Below are 11,608 nucleotides of genomic sequence, written 5' to 3' on the forward strand. Positions count from 1 at the left end.
AAGGAGCACCCAGGAGGAAGTCAGAGGAGGGCACCTGGGGCAGTGGCATTCAGTCCACCCTACTCAGGGAGGGGGTCACGGGCAAGGTCAGCAGGGTCCAGGGTCGGGGAGGAGGGCAGGGGGAGGGCTCCACCCTCCCAGCTGAGCCAGACCAGTGTCCCTCAGCTGGGGGACAAGTGAGTGCCAAGTGAGCCTGGAGCCATGTCATGCCACCTGGCCTGTGCGTGGAGAAATGACGGGTCCTGGGGAACCGGGCAGCTCCAGGGCAGGCAGGAAGGGTGGGGGTGGCAGGCGAGGGCAGCGAGAGCAAGGGAATGAAGGGGAGGAGATGGAGTGCCAGACATCAACACAGGCCCCTCCTCATCTCCATCTTCTCAGCGTGTGCCCACGCCCAGCCTGCCTCTCTTTAAAGGGGCAGATGTCGATGGAAAGCTGATTACCATCAAAGGCTGGGGGCTGTGACCGGAGCTTTCTTGGTTAGCCTGACCCAATTCTGAGCTATTCTCGGCCTGGTGGGAGCTGAGTAATTCCCTCCCGCTGATGCTGTGCTTTGGAGGCAGCCTGACTTTGAAATGCCCTCAGCCAGGGCACAGAGACCCGGCAGAGGGAAGCTGGCCAGCCTGGCAGGCCAGGGTCCCGCAGTTCCTCCCTACTCGCCGAGGGCCCCACTGTGTGCGGTGCCCACTGGGGCAGAGAAGGCCCTGCTGGTACCCACCCGGTGCCTGTGGTCACGCAGCCTCTCCCTAAAACCTCAGGTCCCTCTGTCTCTGCCTTGAGGTTAGATCACATGACCACAGGTTTGAAAAGTGCCCTCATGACTGGTCTTGCCCCAATGCATGGGCTGCGGACAGGAGACAGGCATGTGCAGGCCAGCCCACCGTCCAGAGACCTGCCAACAGCTCAGCCCCCACTGTGAATGGGCCTGGCTGAGGCTGGCTGCAAGCAGCCAACCACAGACCAGAGAGGAACTGACTGCTACACTAGGTCTTGGAGTTGTTTTTGGGAGGTTGGGGTGGGAAATATTTGTTATGCAGCATATCTGAGGTGACAGCTAACTGGTAACACCTGCCTCGAAAGCTGTGGAGGTCAAGGAAAGTGCCATCTGCCCATGCCCACCAGAAAGTTCTCAGTTTTTGGTTTTATTATGCAACGAACTGTAAACACAATGAACTGGTGACCTACATTTGCCAGAAAAGTCTCAATGTTAAATCTTCTTTCCCATTTTCCTGGTAAACTATTCAGACACCCCTGGAGCAAAAAGCTATTCAAGTGCCTCAAAGCACAAAAGATACTATCAGATGGACCCAGACAGAGAATGGAGGGCTTCCTGGAGGCAGTGGCGACCGCAGCAGCAACACTAATGAGAACAATCAAAGATGATCTGTGAGCAGGGACTAGTGCAAACGCTGACATAATACTTAACCTCCCTACCCCATGCCAGGGGGGGGGGGTGTGACCCCAGAGGGCAGAGTGAGGTCTGGGTCACCTCCTGGCTAGGCCTTCCTGACTGTCCCAGTCCCCCTCCCAGCACAGGGTCCAACCTCTTCCCTTGTCTTACTGCCAGCATGCACTTGTCCCATACTGTGCCTGTCTCCCCCCACCCCGGGGAGCCCCTCAGGTCAGGCTGCCCAGGCAGTCTGGACGCTCAGCACCAGGATACTGGCCCATGGCGGGTGCTCGGCTAACACGTGCTGCATGAGGGTCGAGTCCTGAGGGTTGGGTGCGATCAGCCCCCAGCTGCCTGCTCCCTCCTTGAGGCATCAGGAACTCGCCTGGGCTGGCAGTGAGCCCAACAGCCCCCGGGCAAAGCAGGGCACTGGACCTGGTGACCCATCTCTGCAGATAGGGGCCTTGCAGCTGGGAGGCTCCTTCTCCCGGGCCTGCCAGAGGGTCTCCTGCCAAGGCCGGCCCACGCCCGCCTGGGAAAGTCTCCTGCTCACTCCCTCATTTCCCAGCAGCCCCTCGGGACCGGCACAGGACAGCTCACCTCTTCTGAGTCTTCCATGACCACAGCAGAAATCTCTCCCCTTCGGCCTGTGGTCACAGCCTAGGGGAACACACAGGGTAGGAGCGTGTGATATGGGAGGTCTTGGTGGATGGGCAGAGGTAGAGGCCGAATTGACTCTGGGACTCAAGTTTCTTCACCGTGCAGTGGGCTGGGGTGGGGTGGAGGGGCGGGGCATCTTCTCTCTGGGCCTGGGTTTCTTTTTTTTTCTTCTTAAAGAAAATACTTTGTATTTCCTTTTTCTTTTTTAAGACTTTATTCATTTTTAGAGAGGAGAAAGAGAGGAAGGGAGGAGGAGCAAGAAGCATCAACTCCCATATGTGCCTTGACCAGGCAAGCCCGAGGTTTCAAACCTCAGTGTCCCAGGTGGACGCTTTATCCACTGTGCCACCACAGGCCAGGCTCTGGGCCTGGGTTTCAAGCAGCCTGCTCCCCCACAAGCTAGAGAGAACTGCAGGCCAGGAGCAGCACACCCAGGGGCTGAAGAGAGCCATGCCCAGGGAGTCAGGCTTGCTGGGGGGGCAGCCCGGCTGATGTACACGCAGGCAGCCTCCAGTTCTGGCCCAAGGGTGGGGCCCTGGCCTGGGGCTCCTGGAGACTGTCTCTGAGCCTTCTGGGGGCAGCAGAGGGAGCTGGATGTCATCCCTGAGCTACTCGGCAGGGGTGGGGAAGTGCAGGGCAGGGCATAGGAATTTCCAAGGAAAAACTGAGGGTCAGAGTGTCTGGGCTGGGGAGTTACTGGGTGAGTCCTTGCCGTGTGACCCGCCCGATGCTGCTGACTCAAGGAGGTGACCGTCACTGACCTGATGCTTGGTAACTCCCTTGCCCCGCATCCCCACACTGCCTCCGGGCATCAGGCTCCCCATCTGCAGAGCTGGGGCACTGCTGCCCCCCCATGCCAGCAGGGGCCCCCAGGCTGGAAGCCACCCAGGGGAGCTCACATAAGCCAGTGTGGGACGTGTAGGCAGAGAGGACAGGGCTGAGCGGGGTGCTCCTGCCCAGGGGTGGGTGGCAGGAGGCTGGAGACACGTTTGAGAGCCTCGAAGGACCCATGGGAGCCCGAGCCCCTGTGCTCTCTGCAAACCCTGGAGAGCCGCTCCAGCAATGGACACCCCGCAGGCCTTGCCTAGGCCCGGGTAGGGCCACTGCCCTGCTGTCTCCTGGGCTAGGCCTTTGGTCTGAGGTGAGAACAGGTCCTGGAAGTGGGGGTAAGACCCCTGGGGTAGGACTACTGGTTCCAGGGACCCTGAGGGACTCAGGGGACAAAGGTCTTCCCAGGAGGCTGAACCTCGCCTTGAGACACTGACCCTAGGAGGCTGGCCCTCCTGCACGCCCACCTAGCTTGGCACCTCTCACGAACCCACAAAACCTAGGGGTGGCCTGGGGCTAGGATGTCAGGTCTTGAGGGTCCCTGTTGAGTTCTGGGCCCTTCAGGGAGCATGAGGCACCTGTGCTGTGAATGAGGCTGGCAGGGCTGTGGGGGGAGGGCCCAGAGCTCTGGGACATGGTCAGATACGCACACACGCATGCACACACATGTTCACATTCCCTCCTCTCCCCTCCCCCACCAGTCCCAGGGACAAGTGGACCTTTTCACAGCTGGAGTGGGGGTGGCCACACACTCGTTTCTTTGTCCTGGTCATCCAAGGCTGTTGTCCTCCCGTCTAGAGCCTGTGGCGCCTGCTATGTGACAGGGAGAAGGAGCAGGGACCAGGAAAGCTACCTGCGGGGAGGTCTAGCCTGGGCACTGGTGTGGGGAAGGGGGCTCTGGCCTCTTAGGACATCAAAGCCCAGTCACCATGCAGGGGCGACAGTGTTTATTTCTCCAGCAGCTGCAATCAGGGCCAGGCGCAGTAGTGGGCAGGGATGCCAGCCACACACCACAGAGCTGGAGGCCAGTGCTGGGGACATGTGCCCTCAGTCCCAGATGCAACCCCCTACCATCCCAGGACCTCAGGGCTCCTGTGAGGGGCAAGGGGCACCTGGGAAACTCTGGGGGTGAACAACAGGGGCTCTAACAGGGCCAGGCCGGGTCCCTCTCCTCGAGCTCCTGAGTGGTGGGAGCTGTGGGTTTTCACAGCAGAAGGCAGTGCCCAGAGGTGAGTGGGCCGTGGGCAGCCCCTAACAGCCTCTCCCTAACTGAAATGCCAGCCTCGCCCAACCCGCATTGGTGGGCAGAGGGCTCACGGCAGGCCGAGTTCTTTTTCTCTTTTCTTTTTTTAATGTTTCCATTGATTTGAGAGAAGAAGGGGAAGAGAGAGAGAGAGAAAGAGACAGAGAGAGAGAAGCAATAGTTGTTCCATTTGGTTATGCACTCACTGATTGGTTCTCCTATGTGCCCTGATCCAGGATTGAACCTGCATCCTCAGTGTGCTGGGACACTATCACCCGCGCTGCCGGCCAGGGCCAGGCTCTTGACAGGCTGGCCCACCAACCTCATGTGGCATCCCGGCCTCAGGGGTCCAGGGATCCAGGGGTTCGGGGGTCTGCTGCAGCACCAAGCCCCTGGTGCTCCTCCTTGAGTCTTTGCTTCCCCACCTCCCTCCCTGCTTGGAGCCACCTGGGAAGGGGTGAGACCTGCACCCTGGGGCCTCAGCACCCAGAAGAACCTATGGTAATGGGGACTGCATGTGACAATAAGCAGCAGCAGGACAAGATCACAGTACGGCAGAGATGAGGGCAGAGGCCCCCTTCCCCAGGGGACCTGAGGCCTGGGGCTGGCCATCCCCCTTCAGCCACCCAGGAGGCCCCCCCTCCTGCACCCTTCCCTCCCCACCATCTGTCTAAACACAGGCCCAGCAGGCGTCCGCTGACCATATAAGGTGGCCTGCAGCAGGCTGTGCCTCCCAGCCTGGGCCCTCAGCGCTCCCCGCTCCCTGGAGCTCCTGGCGGGCCGTCCACTAGTCTGGGGTCTTGGTGGCAAAGGTCAGGTAGCCAGTGTGGCCCACGGTCTCCTTCATGGGCGTGCCGCTGCGGAAGGGGCCCGTGTCGGGGCTGGGGCTGGCTCCCAGGTCTGGCGCGGGCAGGCTGACGGTGCGCACGTTGTACACCTGGGGCAGCACCTCCAGGGTGCTCAGCTCCGAGAAGCCCCTGGCCGCGAGCGCCTGGCACGTGCGCTGCACCTGCTCGATGCACGGCGAGAAGGAACAGAAGCGCCCGCCTGAGGGGAGCAGGACACGGGGTCAGAGGCCTGGATCCCACAAGACGCCAAGCTCACCCGGCCGCCTTCTCTGGCCAGGTGTTCCTGGCCTGGACGGCAGGGCAGTGCCATTCCCAGCCCCTCCAGGAGTGGGCGCCAGTAAAGATCCCCACAGGGAGTGAGGATGCCCCCTCCCCCGGGTCTGAGATGACGGCCATGTGCTCAGGCCTCGAAAAGCCAACGCCAGGGGCCAGGGTGAAGGCTGGGTGGAGGGTGAGGTGGAGCCTTGGAAGCAGAGCGGCCAGCTCAGCTCACTGGGCCTGTAACAGCCCTAACCAGATGGCCCAACCACACAGCCCTAACCACACACGTAGGCACAGGGCCATCGGCACAGGGCAGGGAGCGGGTGAGGGCAAGGCTGGCACAGAAAATTAGAGGCTGTCACACCAGCTCCCGGGAATTGGAGGCACGTACCCTGGGCTGGGCTGGGCTGCAGCGGGGGTGGGCCGAAGGCTGACAGCCTCTTCCTGCCGTCCCCCCCAGGGGGCTGCCTGCAGTACCCCTCAGCCTGGTCAGGAGCCAGACCAGGTCCCAACCCTGGTAGGGGAGGTGGGGGAAGCCAAGGAGGGGGAAGGGACGTGGCTAGGCAAGTCCTCAACTGCCTGTGAGGCCTGGGCCCCTCCACCAGAACTGGGAACACAGGTCCCCATCAGGGCTGTGGGAGGATCTGGGCTTAGAGGGGGGATGTGCCAGTCGATACTAACCCAGAGAGGGCACAGTGTCAACCCCAACAGGGGACTTTGCCCCGGTATGCGTTGCCAGGGAAACTGAGGCCCCATGAGGCAAGGCCTAAGCCTGCTGGCCGGCCAAGGTCCAGAAAGTGGAGGGCCGCGCCTCGCAGGCTGGGCTCACAGCAGGCAGGCAAGCCGCCGGAAAACACCAGACCCAGAGTGAGTGAGAGCCTCCGGGCCCAGAACAAACAGATCCAGAGAACACGAAGAACCCAGCAAGGCCTCAAAGGGGCACAGAGGACGGGGACAACAGACGGTGTGAATCCCTCAGGCCAGCTACGGGCAAGGAGTCTGGGCAGCAAGAGGCGATGGTTTAATGGACTGCCTGGACTCGGCAGAGCCCGGGAGGCTGGCTCTGGCCTCCCTGGGACTGCAGCCTGGACTCGCTGGCATCCCTGGAGCAGGGCGTAGGGAGTAGGGAGTAGGGAGAGACACCCATGTCAGGACAAAGCTGGAGAGAGCAGAGATGGAGGGCAGCCCGGGCTGCACCCCACCCCAGACCCAGGCTACCTCAGCAGAGACCACGAACTGGGAGACCATCCGCGGCTGGGCCAGCTGGCAGGAGACCCACTGGCCACTATCTTACTGTGGGAGCCGTCTGGCCTCTGTCTTTCTGGCAAGGGAGGGGGCAGTCCCTTCCCTGGCTACGGGATCCGCTGGTCGGAGGGAAGGGCTCCTTCTCCAGAAAAGGGAAAAACGCGGGCCCAGCCAGTGCCTCCCTGGCAGGGAGCCCACTTCCCGCCTCCACGCCAGCTTCTTCCCTAAAAGGGGCCAGCTCAGCCTGGCTCCTGGCTGGGGGGCGGGGTGACTGCAGGAAACCCCTGGGGTCATGGGCTGACCTCTGACATACCCTGTGGTGGAGGTCCTCAGCTCACTCAGGCGGGGCTGCCACATTCCCCAGAGGCCTGAGCCGCCCCCCTTGGGGCGGGATCTCAAGGCCCCAGCTGGATCCCCATGTTTGCCAGTCTGACTCCTCCAACCTGGGTCCTCTCACCCGGCGGCTTCCCCAAGGCTGCCCTGGCCAGCCTGACTCACCCCTACCTGAGGCCCAGCGGGGTCCTGGCTGAGCCCCAGGACTACGTGCCCTGGTGACTCCGCCCTCTGGGTTTCAGATAACGCAGGGCAGGGCCAGGCCCAGAGCTCAATCCCCCAGGGGCACCCCTTCTAGAAGCCCCACATACCTTCAACCTTGAGGGCATCCCAGGCATGGCTCACGGCCTCCCAAGGCGACGGGATGTCCAGGAAGACAGCATCCGCCACGTGGCTCACGCCGAAGCCACTGCGGCACACATCCTGGTTGCGCACGGTCACCCAGCGGCCCACACGATGCTCCTGGAACTCCTCCCGCGCCTTCTCTGCCCGCTGCTGGTGGAACTCCACCGTGTGCAGGTGGCCGGTGGGTGCAATGGTGCGGATGATGGCATGGGACACGGAGCCACTGCCGGTGCCTTGGGAACAGTATGGGTGTCAGGGGGGACCGTGGGGTCCACCCAGGAAACAACACTGTCCTCATCCTGGAGACCCACAGAGGACCCACAAAGTCAGCCAGCCCAGGTTACTGGTGGGCATCACTCATGGGCTGCCTGTTGGTCGTGGCTGCACTGGGTTTGGATCCTAACGCTAGTTCAGGGAACTGCTGAGGTCAGGGGCTTTCCTTTGACCTCTGGATGGGGGTGGGCGAGCTGGGACTGATCGCAGATGTGTGCCCTGCCCAGTCCCAGCACCGAGCAAGCCCCGCTGCATAGACCTGGAGACTGGGTTCTTTGAGGGGGCTAAGGCCAGCGCAAGGCCCTGCAGTGTCTGGGTAGAGCAGACAAAGCAGCTTGGGTCTGTCCCATCACCTTCCAGGCCCATTCAGGTCGGGCCATCTCTCTGTCCCCCGATCTCCTCTGCAGCTCATGGTACCATGACACCAACTTACCACACAGCTCCTCTCCCCACCATGTCATCATCTCCCCGTTTCCGCTCAACTGTACAAGGTCGCCCCTCGGCTTGACTTCCCATCCTGCTGCACCCAGCTGGGGCCTGCGTCCCCCATCCACCCCCCGACCCCCCTTTACCATGGTTGCAGGAGCCACCTACGTGATGACAACTCCCCAGACCTGTGTCCCTCCACCTGACTCCTACCTAGCTTCCACTGCACACCCGCCGCCTCCCCACAACACCCAAAGAGCAGGTGGCTCTAACAAGTGCAAAGCTGGACCCCAAAGCCAAGTCCACTCCCTGCCAAGTCTTCCCCAACCTAATCAACCACACCCGCTGCTCAGCAGACACCAGAGGCACCCATGACCCTCCCCTCTCCCAGCCACACTGATCCACCTGGAACTCCTGCCACACCTTCCATATCTCTCCCAGAGCCATTGCTTGTCTTGTTCCCACCTGCCCACCGACCCTGCCTGGGTTCCTCCCTCCTGGCTCTGCAACAGCTACCAGACTGGCCACCTGCAATCGTCCCAACAACCCCAGTTAGACTGGGCTGACTCTCTCTCTGCACAACCCAGCCAAACCCCCTTCTACGCGGGGCGGAGGAGACTCCTAATGCCACTCCCACCTGTGCCCGTTCCCTCCCTATGGCCTCATTCCTTGTTCCTGCCACACTGGCCTCTGTGCTGGCCCTCACTGGGGGCCTCTGCACGTCCTCCCTCGGGGCGGCACTGCCCCTCGGCTCTGGGAAGATACCTTTTCATCATTTTCAATTCAATGTCCTCTCTACAGAGAGGTCTTGCCTGACTGCCCTAGCTCCAAGGACCCTCCTCTGAGTGACCCTCCAACATGCAGCTGTCATAGAAGCTCCAAGCAGTCAACCTACTGAAATGGTCCACTGACCTTACTGTCTGTCCCAATCTGAGAAAAAATCTGGTCTGTGCTGTCCATGGCTGTGCCTCCGGTTCCTAGAAAGGGAGCTGGCACACCAGAGGAGCCCAGAGTGTGCCCACTGACTCAGCTCTTTTTAGCCGATTGAAGCAAGGCCCTGGCCGAGGGTGCATCAGGGGATGCTACCAGCTCTGAACTCTGCCGTCCACCTGCCACCAGCACCCTCATGCCAAGTGCCCGGCCTCTGCCCAGTTAACATCCACTCTCTGACCCAGAACCTCTGGCCTGCCTCTGACTCTTCCATTTCAAAGTGTTTGGCTGGCAACAGGGATCAGACAACTGTCCACAAGGAGAAACCCAAGGCCAAAGAAGGAGAGGGACAGGATGCCCTGAAGGCCGCAGGAAGCCAGCAACTGTAGCACTAGGGACTCTTCACAACCCCTGACCTCAGCCGACCAGCCCATAAGAACCATGCTGGGAATTGAGGCCATCTGGGCCTGGGCTGCTCTCTCCAGGCTCTGTGCTTCAGTCTCCCAGCCCCAGCCGTCCCACCACCCCAGGGTGTGTCTCTGTGTGTGTACAGCCCTGGGAACAGCTGGCCTTCGGGCACTTCCACCTGTACCCCAGCTCCTGGACTCGGCAGCAATGCTGCTGCTCAGGGATGTGCACAGGGCAGGATCCCCACCTACCATGAGCATCTCAAGGTAGCCCTGGCCACCCTCCAGGATGGGGACCTCTCAGCCCTGGGCCTGGGGCTCCCACTCGCAGCAGGACTGCTCCGCCAGCCACCCTCTGCCCTCTGTCAGCACAAGGCTGAAGGAATAGCAGTCAGCACCTCGGTCAGCACCAAAGCAGTACTGTGGCCCCCTCCACCAAGACAGGTAGGACCCTCCCAGGCCACCACCTCCTGGGGGCCCATCCTTGGTCTAGTCTAGTGGTCAGCAAACTCATTAGCCAACAGAGCCAAATATCAATGGTACAATGATTGAAATTTCTTTTGAGAGTCAAATTTTTTTTAACTTAAACTACATAGGTAGGTTCATTGTTATTAACTTAACTAGGGCATTCCTAAGCTGGCCACACTCAAGGGGCCAAAGAGCCGCATGTGGCTCGCGAGCCGCGGTTTGCCGACCACTGATCTAGTCCCATCAAAGTCTCACTCAGATTACAGCACCTGCCTCCTAACCAACTTCCTTCCTTCTGCTATCACTTCCTGTGGTTAGTCCCCCAGAAAGGTCCTGTTAAAATAGAGCTCAAAGAGTCTCGTGCGTGTCTTCAGAAATGGCATGCTGGAGGCTGTCTAAATGTTTGGGTCTGACCTCCACCTTCGTGTCCATTTCTGAGATAGAACCGATGCAGCCTGAAGAACTCACCAGATTCACAGACCACAGAGCCAGGTCGAAGCTCCAGCATCATGGTGAGCAGGGCAATGTCGGTGGAGTAGAGGATCTGGGTGCGGTGCGGCAAGTTCAGCGTCCAGAGCTCAGGCGTGGGGTGCAGCACATACACCCAGCCACCTCGGCCACAAGTCACCTTCGAGCCAAAAGGGCGGCCGATGAGGTCTACTGAGTGCCGCAGAACGCCGTGCCTGGTTTGGGTCTGTGCGCCACGCTGCACACGCACGGCCACCATTGAACCATGGCCCAGTGAGAGGATGGCCGTGTCACCCTCTTTGATCAGCTCCTCGTAAGCCACAAAACTCATGCTGTTGCTCTCTGGTGGGCACCAGGGATCTGGGAAGGAGGTAGAGAGGCATGAGCATGTAAAGGTGCCAGGAGGCAGGAGGTGCAGGGTGACTCCTAGATCCTAAGTCGTGAGAGGATGGGGGTGGCATGGCTGGCTCAGGCCCTGGCACTGTCCACCAGGTCAGCCCAATAGGGGCTTTACTCCTGGGCTGACATTTGGAGTCCTTCCTGGTTGTGGGTATTGAGACAGAAGCCATTAGCCCAAATCACACATGGAGAGACGGAGGCCAGGCATGGGCAAGGATTCCCACAAAGTCAGGACCTGACTCGGACCATACTTCCCCAGGAGCCCGGCACGCATTCTCCAGGTGTGAGGTGAGAGCGGCCACCAGCGGGGAAGCAGCAAACGGTCACTCCCCCTACAGGCTAGATTCAATGGGAACCCCCTCTCCCCAGTGTCCCCTAAGGCGGGCTTCCAGGCAGACCGGTGGCAGGGGGACGCAGGAGAGAAAAGGGCCCCACAGCGGAGGCTGGGGGCGCACAGCGACCCGTAAACAGAAGCCCTGCCTGGGCAGAGCAAGGGGCAGGTCAGGCTGGGAGGACCACGGGAGGCTGAAGGGAGGCGCAGGGCCCGCCGGGGCGACCCGGGCCCGTGCACCGACACGTAGTCCCGCGGAGTCTCACCTGCGACGCTCCGCGGAGTCTCACCTGCGACGCTCCGCCGACCCGGCGGGGAGGCTCCGCACGTGGCTGGGCGGCCGCGGCACTTCCGCCTCCGGCCCTGCGCGCGGCGCCCTCGGATGACGTCACGGCACCGCGGCCGTTCGGGGGGCCCGCGGTCTGCGCCCCCTCAGCCCCGCCCTACCCCTAGCCCCGCCGCAGGCGCGCTCCCCCGGGTCCGCTTCCTCCTGGGTGCGACTCCTGTGTTTACACACGCCAGTGGAAGACAAGCTCGAGTCCCACGGTCCCAGCAGCCGGCCGCTGCGGGCTGCGGGCTGCGGTCGGGCAGGGACCCTCCAACCTCGACAGCCCGGAGTCCCGGGAGAGCCGGCCCACGGCTATCTGCCCAGTCCCCCATGAAGACACTTGGCCGTGGACATTTTGTCACTGCAAACCGCTCTAGGAAAACCCTTGACTGGGCCCCAGGGTGCATTCCAGAAAATGCAACCGCAGG

At 61.4% G+C, this 11,608-nt stretch overlaps 1 protein-coding gene across 2 annotated transcripts; it reads right to left on the reverse strand.

The window, feature by feature from the left end:
• Nucleotides 1–1,064: 1,064 nt before the first annotated feature.
• TRMT61A (tRNA methyltransferase 61A) lies at nucleotides 1,065–11,300 on the reverse strand. Of its 2 annotated transcripts, none has more exons than XM_066276013.1 (4): nucleotides 11,119–11,126; nucleotides 10,123–10,482; nucleotides 7,117–7,383; nucleotides 1,065–5,165 (listed from the first exon to the last, which is right to left on the reverse strand). In XM_066276013.1, exons 2-4 carry the CDS (start codon nucleotides 10,451–10,453, stop codon nucleotides 4,906–4,908), a joined length of 858 nt encoding a protein of 285 aa, XP_066132110.1. In that variant the 5' UTR covers nucleotides 10,454–10,482; nucleotides 11,119–11,126; the 3' UTR covers nucleotides 1,065–4,905. The 2 variants fall into 2 exon arrangements, with proteins under 2 accessions (XP_066132110.1, XP_066132109.1); XM_066276012.1 differs by lacking the exon at nucleotides 11,119–11,126 and adding an exon at nucleotides 11,143–11,300 and having other exon boundaries at nucleotides 1,067–5,165.
• Between the last annotated feature and the right edge of the window lie 308 nt (nucleotides 11,301–11,608).

This window comes from Saccopteryx bilineata, chromosome 4 (genome assembly GCF_036850765.1).
Source record: "Saccopteryx bilineata isolate mSacBil1 chromosome 4, mSacBil1_pri_phased_curated, whole genome shotgun sequence".
NCBI lineage: Eukaryota > Metazoa > Chordata > Mammalia > Chiroptera > Emballonuridae > Saccopteryx > Saccopteryx bilineata.

Bases quoted from the DNA above. Each gene is read 5' to 3' on its own strand.
- TRMT61A (XM_066276013.1), bottom strand. From the start codon at position 10,453: ATGAGTTTTGTGGCTTACGAGGAGCTGATCAAAGAGGGTGACACGGCC. The intron at 7,384-10,122 runs GTGAGTTCTTCA...ACTGTTCCCAAG, and splicing joins CTCTGTGGTCTGTGAATCTG to GCACCGGCAGTGGCTCCGTG. The intron at 5,166-7,116 runs GTATGTGGGGCT...TGCTCCCCTCAG, and splicing joins GGATGCCCTCAAGGTTGAAG to GCGGGCGCTTCTGTTCCTTC.